Source organism: Cuculus canorus, chromosome 21 (genome assembly GCF_017976375.1).
Source record: "Cuculus canorus isolate bCucCan1 chromosome 21, bCucCan1.pri, whole genome shotgun sequence".
Lineage (NCBI taxonomy): Eukaryota > Metazoa > Chordata > Aves > Cuculiformes > Cuculidae > Cuculus > Cuculus canorus.
In genome coordinates, this window is record NC_071421.1 from 1,079,737 (window position 1) to 1,100,734 (window position 20,998).

Below are 20,998 nucleotides of genomic sequence, written 5' to 3' on the forward strand. Positions count from 1 at the left end.
AGAGCAGGCAGGCTCGTGGGTCTGGAGCATAAGTCTTGCGAGGGAACTGAGATTGTTTAGCCTGGAGAAGAGAAGGCTGAGGGATGACCTTATCACTCTCTACAACCACCTGAAAGGAGGGTGCTGGCCTCTCCTCCCAAATAACGAGGCATAGGACAGGAGGAAATGGTCTCAGGTTTTGCCAGGGGAGGTTTAAACTGGCTATTAGGAAAAATTTCTTTACGGAAAGAGTGGTGAAGCAGTGGCAGAGGAGTAGTGGAGTCTCTATCCCTGGAGGGGTTCACAAAACATGTAGTTGTGGCACTTTGGGACATGTTTTAGTAGGCATGGTGGCGTTGGGCTGGTGGTTGGACTGAATGACCTTGGAGGTCTTTTCCAACCTTAACATTCTCTGATTCTGTGATTTGGTGTGCGCTGAGAGAGTATGATGTGGGCAACCTTCACAAGCCAACGAGTCTTAAGTTCAGTTTTGGCTGATTTTGCTGTTGTTTTTTATTCCACTGTTTAAAGCAATAGGGAGAGATCCTGAGAAAAAAGGGGGTGAGGGGAGGTGTGAGTATGTAGGGTTCCTGTGGTGTGCACCCCAGGTGGACGCTGCTGTCATGCATACCGGGGTGTTCTTGGAACCAGGCTGTGCTCACGGCTATGGCTACGTACCAACAAGAGCTCTCATCCTATTCTTTTACCAGAGATGTTTCCTTAGTCTTTTTTCCTGCTGTGTTCTGGCTGGTTTTATTGTCATTAGGCATTCAGTGGAAACGTTCTGTGTGGCCTCTGGCAGCTTTGTGTTGTCCTTGAGCTCCATTAAGCTCCATTAGATGCATTCATTCCTATGCCAGAAGCAGTTTCATGGCACTGTTAAGTGCTGGCCCTGCAGACGATGGATTGATGAAGGAGTGTCACTCTTGTGATGTCAGGAATACAAGGCTTGGAAACACTGGGATTCCTGTTTACCATCTGTTTCCATGGCCTTTCCCTAACAGACCTCTCCTCCTCTGCAATTCAAGGATCTTTAATCAAAACTGTTTGGCTTGTGGTGGGAGAGAGGAAATCCCAAACTGTGGAGGAGACAGTGACATTTCTTGACCTTTTCCATGAGTATCTTCGAGACAAACATAGTCTAATGAATGTGTGCTTACGCTTGTAGGTTTAGTCTTTGGGTGTATTTCCTAAGGTGGGCACTCGGTTAAGCATTTCTCTGCAACGATAGAGAGAGGTAAACTTGCCAACCCTTTTGGGGGACAGCACGTGAGCTAATCTGATCCGCAGACAGCTGCGTACAAGAAACAAGCTTACTAAATATTTCCAGCTATGCTCCTCTTGAGAACCTGCATTTCACTTTGCTTGGAAAACTTAGGTGTTGTGGTTTTGAGTCGTTTGATGCAGACTTGCCCGCTGATGCAGGACCTCTCACAGCATCATCCTTTGCTTTGAAGGTGTGCAGCCTATTCTCTTGCAGTTGGTGCTGCTCAGAAACCACTCCAAAAGCCTTGTTATGGCTCACCTTCTCCTCTTTGCTCATGAAGAATATGACAGTGGTCCCATGCAGAAGAAATGTCTGATGGAGCATGATCTAAACCTGAGCAATATTTTCAGAACTGAGGGATTCTCAGTTTTGAGTGCTCTTTGTGGCACTTGTGACATTACTCAAAAGAGTCTGGCATTTAGTAAGTGGATTTTCAGTGGCTTCTTCTGAAAAACTGAGCCGTGAAACTGGTACCACATGAGAAATCATTGGTCTGGTATGCATATTTAGCACTCATTAAAGCTTGGGGAAACGCTAATTCTTGCGATTCCGTCAAGAAAACTTGATCAAGACTGATAACATCAGAAATGAGGTCAGTGGGTGGTTTGATGACACTTAAAATAGGAAGATTGCATTAAAGTAGCACACAGGAGGATGAAACATTTTCCCCCTTCGGGTGAGCTGTCTCTCTTTGCCTTTGCTGTGTCCTGCTGCCCAGGTACACCAACAGCACTGCTGCTTTCCAGCAGCATCTCCTTTGCTGCTGCTTCCCTGGCTGTGCCATGGTCCTGTGCGGTGACCTTTGCTTTTGATGCAGCAGTTCTGTGGTTGGGGTTATGTCTGAGAAGAACGTTCTCCGTGGTAATATCTGAATGGAGGGCTTTTCTGAGTGAAAAAGCAGCGTGGTGGGAGGAAGACGGGTGTGCTGCTAGGTAGGATGAGGGCTCTGTGCCTGCCTCACAGGCAGGAGATGGTGTCTGTCCCGAGGGCAGGCAGAGCAGGGGCAGGCTAATTCCCGTTTCACATGCCACATTTTCACTTTGCAGGTGGTTTCATCCCAACATCAGCGGAATTGAGGCAGAGAAGCTGCTCCTGACTAGAGGTGTCCATGGCAGCTTTCTGGCTCGACCCAGTAAGAGCAACCCAGGAGATTTCACTCTCTCTGTCAGGTAAGCAGACAGCAGCAGACGAGGGCTGGAGGAAGGGCTGTCTCGAGCTCTCCAGCACGCCCTGCTCCAATTAATTCATGTACAAGGGGAGAGACGCTGCTCGGAGATGACGTCTCTATGGCACCACTTGCAGTTAAAGCATCACTGAACTCTCCCCAGCACTGCAGAGGCTGAGCTGAAAGCCACACACTACTTCCCCCTGGTTTATTCATCCCTGTGGGCTGCACGCGCCTTTGTCCTGCCAGGTTTGATTCTGTGCTTGTGGCATGTGTTTCCAGAGCCACTGTTGCCAGAGGAGGGAATATAATGAACCCACTTACATTTCTGAGGAGACCGTGTTCAATCCCAGCAGGCGTGAATCATCTCTCTCCAATTTCAAAAGAACTTAACTTAGCTGCCTTTGGGAGACAGATGTTTTCTGTGTCTTTGAGGGATCCCAGGAGCACCTTCATAAGAGAGTGAACTTGCTGACCAGCCTCACAGTGCCTGCGCTCCCAGACTCATGTGCTTCACCTCTAAAGTGCTCTTTGTCCTCTGGGACCAAGATCGTTGCAGAAAGGAAAGCTGCAGTTCCGCTGATGTCTTTGTGAATGCAGCCCCTTATGACACGGGGGAGCAGATGCAATGGGTATCTGAAGGTGAACTAAAGGGAAGAGTGACATTAATCCAAAAGGTCCCTGAGATCATAGAATCACAGAATGAGTTGGATTTAAAAGGACCTGAAAGCCCACCCAGTACCCCCCTGCCATGGGCAGGGACACCTCCCCATGGCTCAGGGGCTCCAAGCCCCATCCAGCCTGGCCTGGAACCCCTCCAGGGATGGGGCAGCCACCACTGCTCTGGGCAACCTGGGACAGGGCCTCCCCACCCTCACAGGAAAACATTTCTCCCTAAGATCTCATCTAAATCTACTCTCTTTTACCTTCAAGCCATTCTCCCTTGTCCTATGACTCCCTTGTCCTTGCACTCCCTAAGATAAAAGGAACAAGTTGTGGGTTCAAGGCATGAACCTTCCATGAACACCAGCGAGCAAAGGTTTCACCCTGTGCTTCTAACATAGACTTCTTTTTTTTTGTGGTGGCTCCTGTGTAGTTTAAACAGCCCTCATTTTGTTTAGGCAACTCCAGTGAGTTTATAAATCCTTCCACCAACACTGTGTTTAGAGAAACTTTGTGCACATGACAACGTGGACACAGCATTTCCACCTGGCAGGGCACTGACATCTAAGAGGCTGCGAGCATCACCAGGGCAGTTTGAGCCTCAGTTCCCCGCCTGTGCACCTCCTCCCCCCCAGCCAGGTGCTGTGGGAGCTGCTGGCAGCTCAGAACAGTGTTGTGACTCTGGTGAGACTTTACCTTCTCTTTGTTGCCTTAACTGCTCAGATGAAACCCTTCTTGGCCATATTTCATAGAATCACAGAATGGTTTGGGTCGGAAGGGTCCGTGAAGGTCATCCAGTCCAACCCCACTGCAGCGAGCAGAGACATCTTCAACTCGATCAGGTTGCTCAGAGCCCCATCCAACCTGACTTTGAATATTTACAGGGATGGGTCATCTACCACCTCACTGGGCAGCCGGTGCCAGTGCCTCACCGCCCTCAGCGTAAAATGTTTCTTTCTTCCTAATATCTCATCTAAACATCTCCTCTTTTAGTTGAAAACCATTACCCCTTGTCCTATCGCTACAGGCCCTGCCAAAAAGTTTCACTCCATCTTTCTTATAAACCCCCTTTAAGTATTGAAAGACTGCGAGTGGGTCTCCACAGGCTCTTCTCCAGCTGAACAACCCCAACTCTCTGTCTCTTTTCGCAGGGGAGGTGTTCCAGCCCTTTGATCATTTTTCTCCCCCCTTGAATTGTCCCTGGGCTTGAGCCTGCCCTCCTCTCTGCCACGAGCCGTCAGTTCGCAGCTTGGCAAGAGGGAGGCTTTGCAGCTGCCTTATTTTTGTAAATGCTTCCCTTTTATTGAGGAACACAACCCAGCGCTTCGACCCTTTGCCTGTCCAACAGCTCTGGCTGCTCCGTACTGTGAGGAGCTGTGGTCAACACAGTGGAAGGGGGAAAAATCCAGCTTTTCCAGTGCATTGGCTGGGTGGGGAGTGTGGATCTGCCTTCAGCAGCTCCTCAGTAATCTGGCGATCAGAAGTGCCTGTGAGTTAATGAGAGGCAGGAAGTGCTTCTAATTAGAATGGGAAATAAACTCGGTTGCGGAGAACTGCCTTAAGCGAGCTATGACAGCAAGGGAATACGTGTAAAATAGGGGGTTATCTTCGTGTGAGAGCTCAGTGTTGCTCTTCATGTAATTTTGTGAGTCAGGGTGTTGTCTGGTTGTACTGACAGCTCCTGCTTAGCCAGGCAGGGTGCAAGCAGGCGCAGGTTAGGGCTGTGCAACAGTGTCCTGATGCAGAAAGATACCCAGCTAGCAGCATAATTACGCTGAATCAGCAGGGTAAATTGCTTTGCCAGGAGAGCCAGTTTGCATTGCTCCACTCGTGTCTCGTGCTGTGGAGTCAGTCCACAAGTTTGCATAGTTTTGCTTCCCTGTAGCTCCATCCCTCAGCCAAAGGGCACGTGTGTTGCTGCCCTTGTGGTTTGTTATCTTCCACCTGCCCTGGTCCACTGCCTCCCCTCTTCCAGCTGTGGCACGTGTTGAGGCTGTGTGTAAAAGCTCGGCCGCTCATGGAAAAGCTACGGTCAGCTTCGGAGTCCCAGAGTGGTGTTATTATTGCTATTGTTTCTTTACTCCTTTCTGCTTTCTTTGTGGCAGAAAGCAGCGGGGAGGGAGCATCAGATTATCAAGAGGGGATTTAGACCACTTCCTCCTTCAGGGAGACTTTTGTGTTGCAGTAAATGTTTAATAACACTATGGTTTTGGCTATAAGATCGAGCCAATTAATGCTTTTAATGCACGAATGGTGCCCTGCAGTAATGAGGTGCGAGTTAAGAGAGACCAATACAGCATGCTTTAATATGATGGAATTAAACAATACGACCACAGCTCACTGGCAGATGGTGGCTCAGTGGAAAGTCTGACCGACTCTCACAGTTCTGAGTAAACCAAAGCTGTGACACATACCATGATTCCAGGAAAGCACATTAAACATGACACACAACCTTAGGGGCAACGTGTTGGGCTTTGAAGCGTCATGAATTGAAGACAAGGAGCGAATTCGTTCATTGACTGCTTTTATCTGCAAGTCCTTGTTCCTTCCTATTCCGTAACTTGAGGCAAGAGTTATCCTGTAGGCTTGAGTATGGAAAACTTGCTTGGACATGGTCACTGGTTAGGTAGACCAGTTTTGCTTACACTTCATCTGAGCAATATGTTCTTTTCCACCCCAAAGTGTGCATAAATGTTCTTGAGCATTAGAGCTGCAACACCTAATAGAGTACGGAATATGTAGCATTAAGTGCTGTGAAAGCTGATGACTTGGGGGGCTCCTTTCCCCCTGTTTTCCTCTCTCCATGTTAAATTATGCATACATAGATGGACCAATGTATTATTATTCTCACCTGGACTTGTATCCTGATAGAGCTTTCTTTTTCATCTCTGAACTGGACGTGTCTCTATTATTTTTTCCTTTTTGAGAAATAAAAGGTTTTCAAAGGAAACAATAAGATATCTTTGAAAAAGTACCTAAAATAAAGGTGTCCGTAGGAGAAAGTACCTTTAGGAAAACGATCAAAACCTCTTCCTCCTTCTTTCAACTCCTCTTCTGCTTCTTCAAGGGTTTTTGAAAGACTATGAGGGGAAATGCAGCTCCTTTTAATTACAGAGAGGATGTGGGCTGAAAAGAAGGCAGGGAATGGAATTTTGGCTGACCAGACCACACATCAAGTGACCACGTGCTGGTGCGTGTCCATATATGTGTCCCTGAAGAGAAGCTGGGAAATAATACTGCAGAAGTTATGAGAAGGTTTTCATGCAACTCGGTGGCTGCTTTCCATTTCTTTAGATCTGTGCACTTTTTCAGCCTTTAGCGTTACAGCGACAAGAAAAAGTGTGACCAGCAGGGTGAGGGAAGGGGTTCTCCCCCTCTACCCTGCTCTCATGAGACCTCACCTGGGGTCCTGTGTTCAGCTGTGGTGTCTTCAGCACAGGAAGAACGTGGATCTGTTAGAGCAAGTCCAGAGGAGGCCACGAAAATGATCGGAGGGCTGGAGTGCATCCCGTGTGAGCACAGGCTGAGAGAGCTGGGGTTGTTCAGCCTGGAGAAGAGAAGGCTTCATGAAGACCTTAGAGCAGCTTCCAGTGCTGAAAGGGGCTGCAGGACAGCTGGGGAGGGGGTTCGAGCTGAGTGGGCTTTAAGATGCCAACCCAAACCATTCCATGATTCTTCCCAGGGCTTTGTGTTCTCAGCTCTCGAGAGAAAGAGGCAAGCCACACAGAGAGGACACGGTACGGTTAATGAACGAATGTTTTTTGTTCTGGTCTTAAAATAACAGAAAAAAAAAAACTCTTCAAAAAATCCTCAGCTCTGAGTCCAAACAGCTGGCATCTTGTGATGGGCCAAGCCCGGCTCCTTTTGCCAGCCCTCCCTCTTCTGAAACGGGCTCCTTCTTGGGATGTTTCTGCAGATAAGTGGAAGAGCTTTTTGCACCTAGAGGGTCAGGCAGCCTTGCCATAGTCCAGCGCCAGAAGGGCTGCTTTTCTGAGAGGGCTTTGATGTGATGGTGGTACATCAGTTCCAGGTACTGGATTTGGATTTATTGGCTCATCTTATTCTCTGGGCACTTCAGCAAATACGTGGAGTGCATCAACAGAGAGGAAAGTGGTCTGGCAACTTCAGCTCAAGTGTGATGGTGACTGAGTCGTTTTGAGTAAGGCTATAGTAACATCCGCTGCGTCTGTGCGTGAGCTGTCTTGTTTCATGCTGTGGTGTTGCTACAGCGCTGCTCTCTGCAGATATTTCGGTGTTGCCTCAGCCCGGACAATGAGACAGTGCTGTCTCAGTGGGTCACTGAATGTGGGTGATATTCCTCGTTGCAGGGACTGGCTCCTGCAGGTCATGAGCACTAAGGTAACGTCATCACTCCAGCGTGTCATGCTCTCTGTAGAATGGCTCACAAAACCTGCGCTGAATGGGGCCGTTTGGAGGACAGCTGAGCCTCGGAGGGGCTGTAAGTTGGTGCTGGGCTTGCAGGAGAGCTGTGGAAGATGTTCTGGATGGTGGGAGCTGAGCCTGCCAGTCAAGGGTTTTTTTGAGGATGTAAGTTTAACATCCTACAAATGTGGCTGCCCCATTCCTAGAGGGGTTCCAGGCCAGGTTGGATGGGGTTTGGAGCCCCTGAGCCAGTGGGAGGTGTCCCTGCCCATCACAGGGGTTGGAACTGGATGGACTTTGAGGTCTCTTCCAACTCAAACCATTCTGTGATTCTATCCTAACTAGTATTTATTTGAGTGTTGCGGTTCCGGGGAGTGGCTGTTATAAAATCCTCCTTGCCTCTCTTACAGTCTATGTCACATCTCCTTTCCTAGAAGGACCTGGTACTGCATTTGCTTTAGATATTGAGTCTTCCAACTTTTCATCCTAGTGCTTAAGAACGTTCAGCACCTTCTCAGATTCACAAGTTGGAATATGTTTGTTGGATCTAGAAACACTCCTGAATATCTGTCTAGCTAAGGAGTTGTGCTGATAGTGCAAAGACGCTTAGCTTGGAACAGAGGCAACTCTCGTTGCCTGACTGCTGACTCTGGAGTTGCCGAAAAAGCTGACATCTTCACTTAAACAGTGTTGCACCCCTGTACAAGAGCTGTGTGTCTGTCAGAAGTAACCGCGCCCTGCAGCACAGGGCAGCTGAGGACTTCGGGCATCTCCTTTGTGCTTTATTGCGCCAGCCAGCGTGTTGGGGGCACAGTTTAATGCATGCTGCTACCGCGCAGTCCGGTTCTGCTGCCCAGTTTGGCACAAGCTCTGAGAGAAGAAAATGGGAAGGAAATGAGGAGCTCGATCAATGCCCTTTGTGTTCAGCATGGTCTTGAGGGCTCATGGGATAAATGACCCTGATTATCTCTCTGCTTTTCATCCCTGAAGTGCTGGGAGGCCTTGGGGGTGGGGTTGTGGGTCTGTGAACTGAGCCTTTGTAGGTCTCTAATGCGCTTGGGTTGTGGGGATGGAGCTGTGCGAAGAAGGGAGCTTTTGAGCCTCAGGCCAAGTGGGGAAAACAGTTTCGTCTGCTGCTGTCTGTGCTGCACAAAGGCTCTACACGTCCAGCTGCCGGTGTAAATGGTCAAAGCTCTTCGTGTGCCAGCTCCTCTCGGAGAAGAGGCATTGTCATTGGAGCTCTGGCTGGGATCTGAATTTCACAGCCAGTTTTCATTTCCATCGAGTGGGTTCTGCTCATACCCGAGATGCAAATATTGGCAAACTTTGAGGTCTCTGCCGATAGGACAGCTGGAGCTGGCGTGCCAGGCCGGGTCAGAACTGTACTTGCCAGATATACCAGGGTGAGTTAACTGTGTCTCTCTAAACATCCAAGAGTGCCATTCATCGGCTTCCAATGTTACAGACAGTTGGCTTCTGTCTCCAAGGCCTTGATTGTCTAGGTGTAGCGTGACTCTCCAGGACCAGATGCAGATTTTGACACCTCAGACCTGTTTGTCAGTCTTTTGCTGGTTCTGTTCTGTTATTAATGTGGGCTGAGGGCAATACTGTGGATGCTGTTTCTGTTCACACTCGGTTGGTCGTTGCCACTGAATTGGCACTAAGTGGAAATCACCTCAATGCCAGACAAAGCATCCAAGAAGGGCTGTGTGAACACAATCTGGAATCGCTGATTCTACGTTGACAAAGTCCTCTTTAGCAACAAGGATGGAGTAGATGGGAACACAGCCATCTACCAGGGCAGTGTTTTAGGGAGAACGAAGTGACATTTGGTGACCGTGGCTGAGAGTGTTGCCATCTAATTATGTCCTGCCTCTAATAAGGGCAGGTCTGAAGGGAAGGCATAAGTGGCGGTGCTTGCACGGTGCTGTTAATGTTCCTGTGGGCTCTCCAAGGTTTAGCACACTGAGATCCTAGTGCCAAGTTCCAGCCTGGCCTCATCCTGTTGCCAGGTGGCCGCTGCCCTGTACTCTAGCACAGCTCGTTGGACGGTTGGCATTTACTCCGCTTGTGCACATGACAAGTCCCTCACACGCGAAGAGCCATAGCTCTTAAAATCCCCAAGATATGTGGAAACAGCAAAATCCATGGCATTAGATAAAAGTAACTGTGCCCCAGCAACATGAGCGCATCCTGGGGGTGGTAGTGATCATCCTGTCACTGTGAGAAGGTGCTGTGCTTCTTGCAGCACTCTGTGTGCCCTTGGCGAGCCATACGACAGTTCTGCAGATGCACAACCCTGGGCTCATGGAATTTGACGTCCTCTGCAGTCAGCCCTTTTGGGAGAGGGAGCTGTTGTAAAGTCAGCAGAGTCCTCCCAGGTGGACTCTCATTAGACCTTACGGTGCGTAGTTTAATGCAGTATTCAAGAGGAGGTACCAGGGAGGAGGTTGCTTCTAACCTTATCTGAGGACCCAGGTGTCCGTCTTGCTTATTGCAGGGTGGAAAAGCTAGGGAGGGCTTGGCCACCTTGGTGCTGCTCTAAGCACAAGAGGAGTTTGCACAAAGGTGAACCCTGTGCAGACTTAGCTTGATACCGGGAACGTCAGGGAGCGAGCAGTCCAGACTCTGTTACACAGAGATAGCGTCCGGACTCTCTGTTACACAGTACAGACAGCCCAAGAAGGCTAAACAGGCGAGGATTTTGTGGAGCTGGAGCTAGATATCCAATACCATCCAGACATCTGGTCTTTCCTTGCTGCAGGGCTGTACCCTGCTGCAGAAAGATAATAGAAATAGGGCAGCGCCACTGCTGAGAGCCCCAGAGCTCCTGCTGTTGATCCAGCTCTTCCTTCCATTTAACCTCATGCCCAGCCCACTGTAGCTTCCCAGATTCCCCACTCCATGAAATGGCTTTTCTATCTGACCCGCGACGCTGCTTATACCACCTCGAGTCTGGCTGTCACGGTTGCTTTGGCAACAAATGGAGAGAAGCTGGGAGCAGCTCAGCACGGGCAAGATGGGGAAATTTGCCCAGATTTACGAGTTGCTGTGACCCAGCTCGTCCATCAAGCTACGGGCTCCCAGCCATGTCTCCTCAGCTCAGGGGGGTTGCTGCTAAGTGCATCTAAAATGCAATTAACCTGCTTCTCCGAGGTTACTGCGGCCTTCTGAGGAAGGAGGCTGGGCTTTGGGGATGAGGGAGCTCTTGGAACTGGGCTGAGAAAGGCACCCAGCCCTGTTCCCTTGAGCCTGGAGGGCACCGCTGGAGAGCGGAAAGCATTAACCCTTCTGGTACAGTTTATAGGGTTTGTGAATATTAGGCAATATAATGGTTTGGGTGATTTATTTTCCTGTTCTTTTAAACTAATTAGATGACAGAGAGCGGCTCTGTGCTTAGAAAACTTTTCTCTGCAAAGCAGAGTGAGGTCAGAGGCTCAATCAGCCAAGAGGGTAAGTAGTGTAGGAAGTGGAAGGGATCACAGAATGGTTTGGATTGGAAGGGATCTCAAAGCCCATCCAGTTCCACTCCCCTGCCATGGGCAGGGACACCTCCCACTGGATCAGGGGGCTCAAAGACCCATCCAGGGGCTTTTACAAAGGCTTGTAGTGAGAGAACGAGGGGCAATGGGTATGAACTGGAGGGGGTCAGATTTAGAGTAGACATAAAGAGGAATTTCTTCCCCATAAGAGTGGCCCAGGTTGCCCAGAGCAGTGGGGGCTGCCCCATCCCTGGAGATGTTCCAGGCCAGGTTGGATGGGGCTTTGAGCACCCTGCTCGAGTGGGAGGTGTCCCTGCCCATCGCAGAGCGATTGGAACTGGATGGTCTTTAAGGTCCCTTCCAACCCAAACTATTCTATGATGGCAGAGGAGGAATTATTCACCTCCTCTGTGTGAGGTTTTCTGGGAAGCTGGGTGGGAGCTTGTTGAGGTACAAAGCCAGTTCTTGGCTGAGCAATCCTGGCCAAGAAGTATCCATCCCTACCCCTACTGCAGAAACGTGCCCAGCATGAGCAGCATCTGCGTGAGCGGAGAGTGCATGATGCAGCTTAAAGGGGTGGGTGTGTTCAGGGATTTGTGGTGGTTTCTTCTCCCGTGCATACAGTCTTGTTTGTCTTCATCAGGAGAAATGATGAGGTGACACACATTAAGATCCAGAACACTGGGGATTACTATGATCTGTACGGAGGTGAGAAGTTTGCTACCCTTGCAGAGCTGGTGCAGTACTACACCGAGCAGCAGGGGCTGCTGCGGGAGAAGAACAGCAACGTCATCGAGCTGAAGTACCCTCTCAACTGCCAGGACCCCACCTCGGAAAGGTAAATCACGCTCTCTAACAGCCTCAATGGTGACGGTGATGCTGCCTTCCCAAGGTGATGCCAGGCTTTGGAAAGGAGCCTGAAAGGAGTGGTTCTGGGTGTGTTTTGGGTTTTGTGACCTAAGAGCTGCTCTGCCCGCAGAAGCTGGTTCAGTACCATTGGCGAGGCCCAGAAGCTGATGCTCGCTCAGTGTCAGCCTGTGCTGAGAGCTTTGTGTAGCTTTTGGGCACCTGGGAGCAGGAGCATAGAAGGATTTGAGTTGGAAGGGACCTTAAAGCTCATCCAGTTCCAACTCCCCTGCCTTGGGCAGGGACACCTCCCACTAGGTCTGCAAAGGGTCCTGCAGGTGTATCCTCAGAGGCACGCAGCTTTGGTTTTAAAAGAAACAAAAGGCTTGCAGATTACTTGTGTCTGCCTGCAGAACACTGGGTAGAAATGCCCTGAAAAAGATCTTCCCCCGCCCCATCTGAGCCTGTAACCACCGTTCATCCTAGAAGCAGCACGCTGCTGTCTCACAGGGATGGGGATGACTGACTCGCTGTGAGAAGCAGCTTGCCTCAGGCTGCTTCAGGACGTCTCCACCAGCCAATTAGTGACCTTCTTTCCTCCCCTCTGTCTGTGACACTCCAGTGAACCGTTTTTTCCTTTTCTTCCCCCTCGGTTTCCCCAGGGTCATATGTGGTGGCTGACACGGTGCGTTGGGAAGGGCAGCTCCTAGTCAGGCGGCTGGCGATGCCAAAGCGGGGCCTCTAGTGACTCTAACTTTAGCAGCCAGGGTAAGGCAAAGCTGTGACAAGTCTCGGTTCCTGAAATGAAGCAGAGGCACCCCCCTCCACACCGTCGTGTGAGCCAAGGCTCTGGGAAGTCCCTCCAGCTCATGTGCGCCCTTGTTGCCAGGGGGGATTTCTTTGCTCCTTGCAGATCACAGCATAAAAAGCAGCTGGGCAGCCACTCACATCAGCAGAAGATCTTGGAAAGTGGAAAATGCCTTCAGCTGGGTTTCCCCCTCTTCTCCCGCCAAGGAAAGTCTGGCTTGAAAGCAAGCTCCATAAAGGTTCCTGCTCCAGACCACCCATCTGGTGGCATCAGGGAGGAGAGAGGGAAAAGGGTCCAAGTCTTCTTAATAGCAGCACTGTAAGCAGGCGCCGAGGCGCTTGGCCAGAGGAGGGCCATTCTGCCCTCAGCGGCTGTACAGCTCGTGCCACCCTGCCATCCAAACCCCTTCTCGAGCCTGCAGGAAGGAGTCTTGCCCTTTAGAGGTCTTTGCAGCGTGCTGAGTCGGGGTTGGAAAGGCCCAGCATCACTGCCTGCTGTTCTCTAAACGTTGTCCTCTGGGACAAAGTTGCTGAGACGTGACGTGATGCCATTGCATTGCCCCTGGAACATTATTTTGAGCCTCTGTGAATTCCTGGCAGCTTGGTTGGCCGGCCAGGAGCCAGCAGTGTCTTCAAAGTGGGATCTGTGGCATCTGCCCAGAGTCACGGCTGAGTGTTGATGGGGTTTGAAGGCTCCGAGGCAAACAGAAACTCTGCTTCGCTCCAGACCGTTCTGCCTACAGAAGGCTGGAGCAGAGTGCTAGCGTGGGTAGCTGCTCTGGGGTAGGTGAGACCCGCTGCCCTGCGGAGCTGCTGTGCAGCAAAGGCCAGCACAGCCAGAGCACCGAGAGAGAGCAGTCGGGCTGCACTTTGAGCCGCAGAGGACGTGCCCGGGATGGGCAGATTATTATGTGCTTAACCCCAAAGCAGGGATTTCTGACCAAGCCAGTTGAAAGATAGCCTGGATTTCCCTGGGAGCGGAGTCTAAGTATGTCAGCAGACCAAGAGAAAGGATTATGAGAGATTAGATGGAGAAACAGGGGCATGTGTGTGTAAGATGGACACAGACGGAGAGGCAGAGCAACTTGTGCCCATGAAGTGAGGATAGGGAAGAGCTGAGCACAAACCTCTGTGTGTTTTAATCGCCACTGGCTGGAGACACAGCTGCGGGCAGGGCTGGAGGGGGAGAAGCCTCCTTGCACAGTGGGGAGCCAGGTTACGCCACTCTGGGTGAGCGTGCAGGGTGCTTCTGTTCTCCCTTAGCCGGCCTGAGCTGAGCTTGGTGACCTGGGAGAGGAGCAGCAGTGATGACAGCTAGGAGGACCCTTCTGAAAATCCTTCCCAAACTGTGTCAAAGCATCTTGTTCCTGGTCGGTGTTGCCCATGCTCACTGTCCAGCTGTTGTCTGCTGGCTCCAAGTGTTCTCCAATTCTTCCTTATTAAAAAAATAAAGGAAAACACAACCCCCTTCAAGTAAGAACTGCCAGGATCCTGCTCCTTATAGCTTTGTCGGAAGCTATTCCTAGATGACAGTGCTTGTCATACGTCACGTGGCAGTTTAATATACGGATGACATTTCATATTTGGCTGGAGGATTGAGCAAAGCCCTGACACTTCCAGCCTCAGGGTAAGGTATTGATGTGACATTGCAAAGTGTTGGAGGAAAGTCACCGGGGACTGTTTCTAAAATAACTCAAGCTGGTGTTGTGCCAGTGGGGAGAGGAATCGGGTTGAGAGCCTGGAAATGGGCTTCCCGTGAACACTGTTCCCAGCACTGAGTGTAGCTCGGGTCTAAAAGCAAGGCTTTCTACGTGTCTGAGCTGACCTTGCTCTCCATTGCTGCTCCCCAAGGTGGTACCATGGTCACCTCACTGGCAAGGAGGCAGAGAAGCTTTTGACAGAGAAGGGGAAACCAGGGAGCTTTCTGGTACGGGAAAGCCAGAGCAAACCAGGAGACTTTGTACTGTCGGTGCTGACGAATGAGGATAAGATGGAGAGTGGAGACCGCAAACCCCACGTGACCCATGTGATGATCCACTACCAGGTGAGAAACGTGCTGTCCGTGCTCGCCCTGTGACAAGAGCTGGGTGGGTGACCCAGCTGGGTTTGAGTCTCACTGCGGTTGTGTCTCATTCTGTCCTGCAGCCAGATGGAAAGTATGACGTTGGAGGAGGAGAGAGGTTCGACACGCTCACAGACCTGGTGGAGCACTATAAGAAAAACCCCATGGTGGAGAAGTCTGGAGCTGTGGTTCATCTGAAGCAGGTAATAGCTGCTCTAGCACATATTTGTTGGTTGCCCAGACTCCTGATGGTATGCACAGATCTGCCTGTGCTCTTCGGGAACTCCCTGTCCCCAGAACATCCCACTGGCGACTCATTATGCTTGTCCAGAGCGGTCCTTGGCCGTGCGCTCAAGGCCTCAGGAATGGACCAAACTCCTGCCCACACCCCCAGGAATTTTGGAACTGTTTTTTTCAAAGGGAAAGTTGTCTCTCTGTTATTAAAAGTGATTTCTGTTCTGTCTTCCTCTTCCAGCCGTTCAATGCCACACGCATCAATGCAGCTAACATTGAGAACAGAGTGAAGGAGCTGAACAAAATGGCAGATCACAGCGAGAAGGCCAAGCAGGGCTTCTGGGAAGAGTTTGAGGTACGGGATGCTCCTGTGCTCTGTCTCTCTTGTGCCTGTGGGTGAAGAATATTGAATTTGCATGGGAGTGTCATGGTTTTCCAGCACTGAGGACCTCTTCTCAACACTGTTTCTCATTTCCCTGTTTTCCGTATTTGACTGAGTTACTTTTTAGTCCTTTTTTTCATTGCTTTTTCTCATGTCTGAGGCAGTTTCTCTTTCCTCATCCTAGAACTGCATGCCTTCTGCTCCCTGCAGGGATTTGTGCCTTCTCCCCCCATTAACTCCCGCATCAAGCTGCTTCTTGGCTCCCTTTCCCTTCCTGCCAGCGCTCCCTCTCCTCTTCTCAGCTTTAGGAAGCCAAGCAGCAAGTTGAAAGAGCCCTTCCTTTGCCTCTGACTCCCCTTGCCTGCCCAGAACAGTTTTTTCTTCTATACTTTGCTCCACAGATGCTGCAGCAGCAAGAGTGCAAGCTCCTCTACCCCAGGAAGGAGGGACAACGACCAGAGAACAAGGCTAAGAATCGCTACAAGAACATTCTTCCCTGTAAGGAGACTTTAAATACTGGTTTGGGGTTTTTAACCATGATTTCTGCTTGTTAACCTTGCAGAGCTTTCTGATATAGATGAGGTGGAAAGAGGTGTTACACCAGCCTAGTGGAGCGGTCCAGTTAGTTCATGGTGTCCTCCATCCCCTTTCTAACCCAGTCCTTCCCTTTTGCATAGGAAATGGGTAAATTGCTCAGCTTCAGAGCTCAAGTGTGATTCAAAAATCTTATAGAGGCCTTGCTGAGAGCTGCCGACTGCCCTGCAGCAACGCCCACCCGTGCTCCTGTGTGCGAGACTCACTCCCGTGTTCATTCTGGACTCTTCTCTTTCAGTCGACACCACTCGGGTGGCACTGCGAGATGTAGATGAGAGCGTGCCTGGGTCAGACTACATCAATGCCAACTATATCAAGGTACTTGGGAGAGGGAAGATACCCCGTGGGTGTTGCCTTCAGCCCCATGCGGTATTTGTGGTGGGTATGTGCAGTGATGGGTTAAGTCTTGAGGGAATGGTTTGTCAGGACCGGTGTCTTTTGCTGGGTAGAGGCCAAACACTTTTTTTTCTACTATATCGCAAGAGATCTCATCGTTCTACCATGTCCTATTGGCCCCCGTCTAAGAGTTTATCTCAATCCCCTCCTTTCCTTACCAGTTCAGGACATCCTAGGGGACTGACCCAGACTCCAGACTCTCTGTCATTGAACATTATCTCTAAGGTCAAATTATAGTTGTCACCTTTAAGCTAAGAGCTGCTTGAAGCTCTGTTTCCAGCAGTGCTGCTCTGGCACTTAAGGACCAGCCTTTGGGAAGCCTTCAAGGTGGCTTCACTCCAGCCAGGTCCAACTTCTGCAGCTGGGGGCTCACAAGAGTCCGTTGGACAGTCCTGTGCGTTACAGCTGCATAAAGGTCCCTGGAGGCAGGAAGGCCATTTTGGTGGCAGCTGTTGAAGCTGGTGATGAGAGTGGTTCAGGCTCACGGGTCTGGTGAATAGAGGAAAATAGAATCACAGAGATATTAAGGTTGGAAAAGACCTCTAAGCTCATCCAGTCCAACAGACCAACACCACCGTGTCTACTAAACCATGTCTTGAAGTGCCACCTCTACAGATTTTTTGAACCCCTCCAGGGATGGAGACTCCCCCACTGCCCTGGGCAGCCTCTGCCAGGGTTTCAGCCCTCTTGCAGCAATTTTTCCTAATATCCAGTCTAAACCTCCCCTGGTGCAACTTAAGGGCAGTGTCCTCTCATCCTATTGTTACCTGGGAGAAGCGATCAGCACCCACCTCGCTTACTGCTTCCTTTCAGGGGGTTGTAGAGAGTAATAAGCTCAGAAATCCTGCATGGCGAGGTGTGCTGACTTGGCTGCTAAAAGTGCACTAAAGCAGTTCTTGTTTCCCCCCTCCATCACCACTGACCTTTTTTTATTCCCCCCTTTCCTTTGCTCCTCAGAGCATCCCTGAAGATGGAAGGAACTCGGAGCACTGCAAGATCTATATAGCCACCCAGGGCTGCCTGCAGACGACTGTGAATGACTTCTGGGCCATGGTGTATCAAGAGAACAGTCATGTCATTGTCATGACAACCAAGGAGGTGGAGCGGGGCAGGGTGAGTGCTTGTGGGATGCCGTCTCCAAGCCTGACAGTTACCTGCTGCTGGTACAAATAGTGTTTGGTTAAGTTGTCTCCGGCCAGCTTTCATTTCATTTCTCCTCTGTCTTGTAATGTGGCTTTAGCTCTTCTTCATGAAAAAAACATACCACTCTGCTCTGCACAGCCAATCTTCCCAGCTCGATAAATATTAATGGGATGTCCCTTCTATGACTTGCTTCAAGGCTCTGGGGAACTGCAGGTGGCAGAGAAGGAGAGAGAGAGAGAAAGCATCGTGCTTGTTACAGCAAGCTGGAGAGCGTGTGGAGGGGGGTGTTGCAAGCTGTGTGAGGGACAAAAGCAATTATACAACCTGTCTGCGTGTCACCTGTGTGCGTTTCTCTGAGAGGGGAGTGGCAGAGGCCAAGGAATACAGTGAATTTCCATGCAGAGACGTTTACCAGAACAGGCTTTCCTAGCAGAGAGGGGGCTAAATCTGACTGGCACTCGCAGTTTTGCTTAGGAATCAGGGGGAGGCTGCGCTTGCAGCAGCCTAGTGCAGAGATGAGATAAAGATAGCTCGCCTTGCAAGCCTTCCTTTGTGTTGGCAAAGTCACTGTAGCAAAGAGGGGATGGGCTGGAGGACCGGAGGGGTTTAGGCAGGGTATATTGCCCCTCGAGGGGCTCAGGAGTCGGGCAGTGACCAAACCAACAACTCCAGTGCTCTATGTCAGGACTATGCCTTTGGCAAAGCAATGCTTAGCTGAGGCTGGAGCTGGCTGGAGAGGGAGATTCCCCTCGGGACCACCTCTCTGATGTAGGAATGGCCCTTTCAATTACGTACCCAGTTTGAAGGAAACACTCTGTTTGTGTGACCGTGCCTTAAACCCCTCCACGGGGGCTACGCACCCTCTGACTGCAGCAGCGTCCCTGAGCAAGGTGTCCAGGGCTTCGCCCTCCGGCTCCCCACGCTTGACTAATGAGCTGCTCTCTGTTGTTGCTGCAGAACAAATGCTTCCGTTACTGGCCCGACCAGGGCTGCGCCAAGGAGTACGGGTGCGTCTGTGTGCGGAACGTGAGCGAGAGGGAGGCCCAGGGCTACTACCTGCGGGAGCTGGAGATCTTGCGCTCTGACAGGGTGAGTCTGCTGGGAAAAGGGCAGGTGCCTGAACGCCCAGCAGGGAGCTGGGGCTTCTCTGCTTGTTGGGTTTTTTACTTAGTGGTCCCACTGCTTAAGTTCTGGGCCACTTGGCCCCAGCTTTGGTAGAAAGATGGAGAAGCCTCCTGGTAGGCAGGGTTTTCTGACTCTGCTGCATCAAAAGCAGCAAAGCCTGGAGAAGAGAAGGCTCTGGGGAGACCTTCCAGTACTGGAAGGAGCCTGCAAGAAAGCTGGGGAGGGGCTCTTGATCAGGGAGGGCAGGGACAGGATGAGGGGAATGGCTTTAAACTGAGAGGAGGGAGATTGAGATGAGATTTTAGGAGGAAATATTTTCCAGTGAGGGTGGGGAGGCCCTGGCCCAGGCTGCCCAGAGCAGTGGTGGCTGCCCCATCCCTGGAGGGGTGCACGGCCAGGTTGGATGGGGCTTGGAGCCCCTGATCCAGTGGGAGGTGTCCCTGCCTATGGAACAGGGTGATCTTTAAGGTCCCTTCCAACCCAAACCATTCTATGATTCTGTTCTATCACTGTGATATGTCTCTGCTCCCTGCAGGACGAGCGCCCGAGGCTGGTGAAGCACTATCAGTATTTCAGCTGGCCAGACCACGGGGTGCCCAACGAACCAGGGGGGGTTCTGAGCTTTCTGGACCAAGTGAATCGGGCACAGCGAAGCATTCCAGACACGGGGCCGATCGTAGTGCACTGCAGGTACAGACCAGTGGGCTGCCACCGGGGCACTGCAGTGGGGAGGGGTAAGAAAAATGCATATCTCTTCTTTTTTGTTACACCGGCAGCTTGGTCATCCCTTGAGGTGCTGGTGAGCAGCTGGGATATAGGTAAATACATGGGAAAATACAGAACCTCGCTGTTGACAGCGCAGGGAAGATCTGGCAGTGGTAGCTCTGATGCAGCCTGCCTGGCCCTGATCTCCTAGGGTCAGCATTTGGCTGGGCTTATCTTACAGCAGCTGTTCCAGATGTGCCCAGGGCAGACCAGGCATGCGGATCAGCGTGGAAGCTGAGCTGACTCGCTCTGGGGGATGTTTCCTCCTGCAGTGATTTTTTCTTTTCTCTTTCCAGTGCTGGAATAGGACGCACGGGCACCATCATAGTGATAGATATTCTGGTGGATATTATTCACAGGCAAGGTATGTCTCCCTGTCTGCCTCGCGGCTTTTGCTGTTTGCCTCGCTCTGACTAGTTATGGGATTCCCCTGCCCTTGTGGAAGCCGTGGGTACGCGATCTCCAAGCAGCAGGTTTATTTGTCTGGGAACAGTGAGCACTGGCTTAGCCTCAATGTAGAGCAAGAAGGGGTTTTGTGCTGTGCCCAATTCCCTGCTTCTCTGCGGGCCAAGAAATGGAGCTCTACCATAGTGAAATGTGAACCGTCCCTCAATGAGTGTGAACAGCCCTTTAGATGGTTTCAGCAGCACAGGACAATCTTCTCATTGTCATCAGTGGGGCAAGGATCTCAAGGTGTCCTGGACAACTCTTTTTTTACCGGGTAGTGGGGGTTCAGTAATGGTGTAACTTCAGTGCGCTTTTAGAAATGATTCCCCCAAATCCTTCTGTGTAGAAGGGCTGTCACCCTTACCTGAAGTTCTAGAGCTGTTATGGAACTCTCTGTGATATCTCTGGGTCTGATCTGGAAGCCTTCAGGCAGGTGGACCCTCTTCAGAAGTGATTCTGTTTAGTTCATAAACCACACAACGGTGGATCTGTAGGAAGCTACTGCAGAACAGACCTAATTTCCCAAGGAAGTCCGCCCCGTCTCAGCCATTCCCAGCCCAGGGTGCTCTGGCAAGATCTCCTAAGCAGAGATGCACCAAATCCTTTAACAGTATTCTGGGGCTTTGCTGGCAGTGGGTGCAGTGAGATACTGACAGCTTTCAAAGTAGGCTTTAAGAAAGTGATTTTTCAACCTAGTTCTCGCTCTCTAAACCTCCCCTTCTCCCTCTTGAGCAGGTTTGGACTGCGATATCGACATCCCCAAAACCATCCAGATGGTCCGCAGGCAGCGTTCGGGCATGGTGCAAACAGAGGCACAGTACAAGTTTGTTTACATGGCCGTTCAGCAGTTCATTGAGGCTGAGCAGAAGAGGTTGGAAGAAGAGCAGGTGAGTCTCGTTCGGCTTGCTTGGAAAAGCAAAGGCAGAACTTGCCCCACACCAAATACTGCTTCATAGAGTTATGGAATCATGAAGGTTGGAAAAGACCTCTAAGCCCATCCAGTCCAACCATCATTCCAACCCCACTGTGCCTGCTAAACCATGGCCTGAAATGCCACACCTACATGCTTTTTGAACCCCTCCAGGAATGGAGACCTCACCACTGCTCTCAGCAGCCTCTCTCAGGGCTTCACCACTCTCCCAGTAAATAATTTTTTCCTAATATCCAATCAAAACTTCCCTGATGCAGCTTGAGGCCACTTCCTTGGCCATCATCTCCCTAGAGCTCAAATAATACTCTGAACACATGGAAATAAACC

At 50.7% G+C, this 20,998-nt stretch overlaps 1 protein-coding gene across 1 annotated transcript in view; it reads left to right on the forward strand.

The window, feature by feature from the left end:
* The window catches only part of LOC104055615 (tyrosine-protein phosphatase non-receptor type 11), a 51,407-nt gene that overhangs the window by 26,726 nt on the left and 3,683 nt on the right, over window positions 1–20,998 (forward strand). The window contains exons 2-13 of the mRNA XM_054085866.1: window positions 2,293–2,415; window positions 11,583–11,777; window positions 14,444–14,636; window positions 14,738–14,857; window positions 15,130–15,243; window positions 15,672–15,768; window positions 16,103–16,182; window positions 17,218–17,373; window positions 18,361–18,492; window positions 19,064–19,218; window positions 19,590–19,657; window positions 20,476–20,627. Of these exons, the coding sequence (XP_053941841.1) occupies window positions 2,293–2,415; window positions 11,583–11,777; window positions 14,444–14,636; window positions 14,738–14,857; window positions 15,130–15,243; window positions 15,672–15,768; window positions 16,103–16,182; window positions 17,218–17,373; window positions 18,361–18,492; window positions 19,064–19,218; window positions 19,590–19,657; window positions 20,476–20,627 (1,585 nt within the window). The remainder of the gene's footprint in view (window positions 1–2,292; window positions 2,416–11,582; window positions 11,778–14,443; window positions 14,637–14,737; window positions 14,858–15,129; window positions 15,244–15,671; window positions 15,769–16,102; window positions 16,183–17,217; window positions 17,374–18,360; window positions 18,493–19,063; window positions 19,219–19,589; window positions 19,658–20,475; window positions 20,628–20,998) is intronic.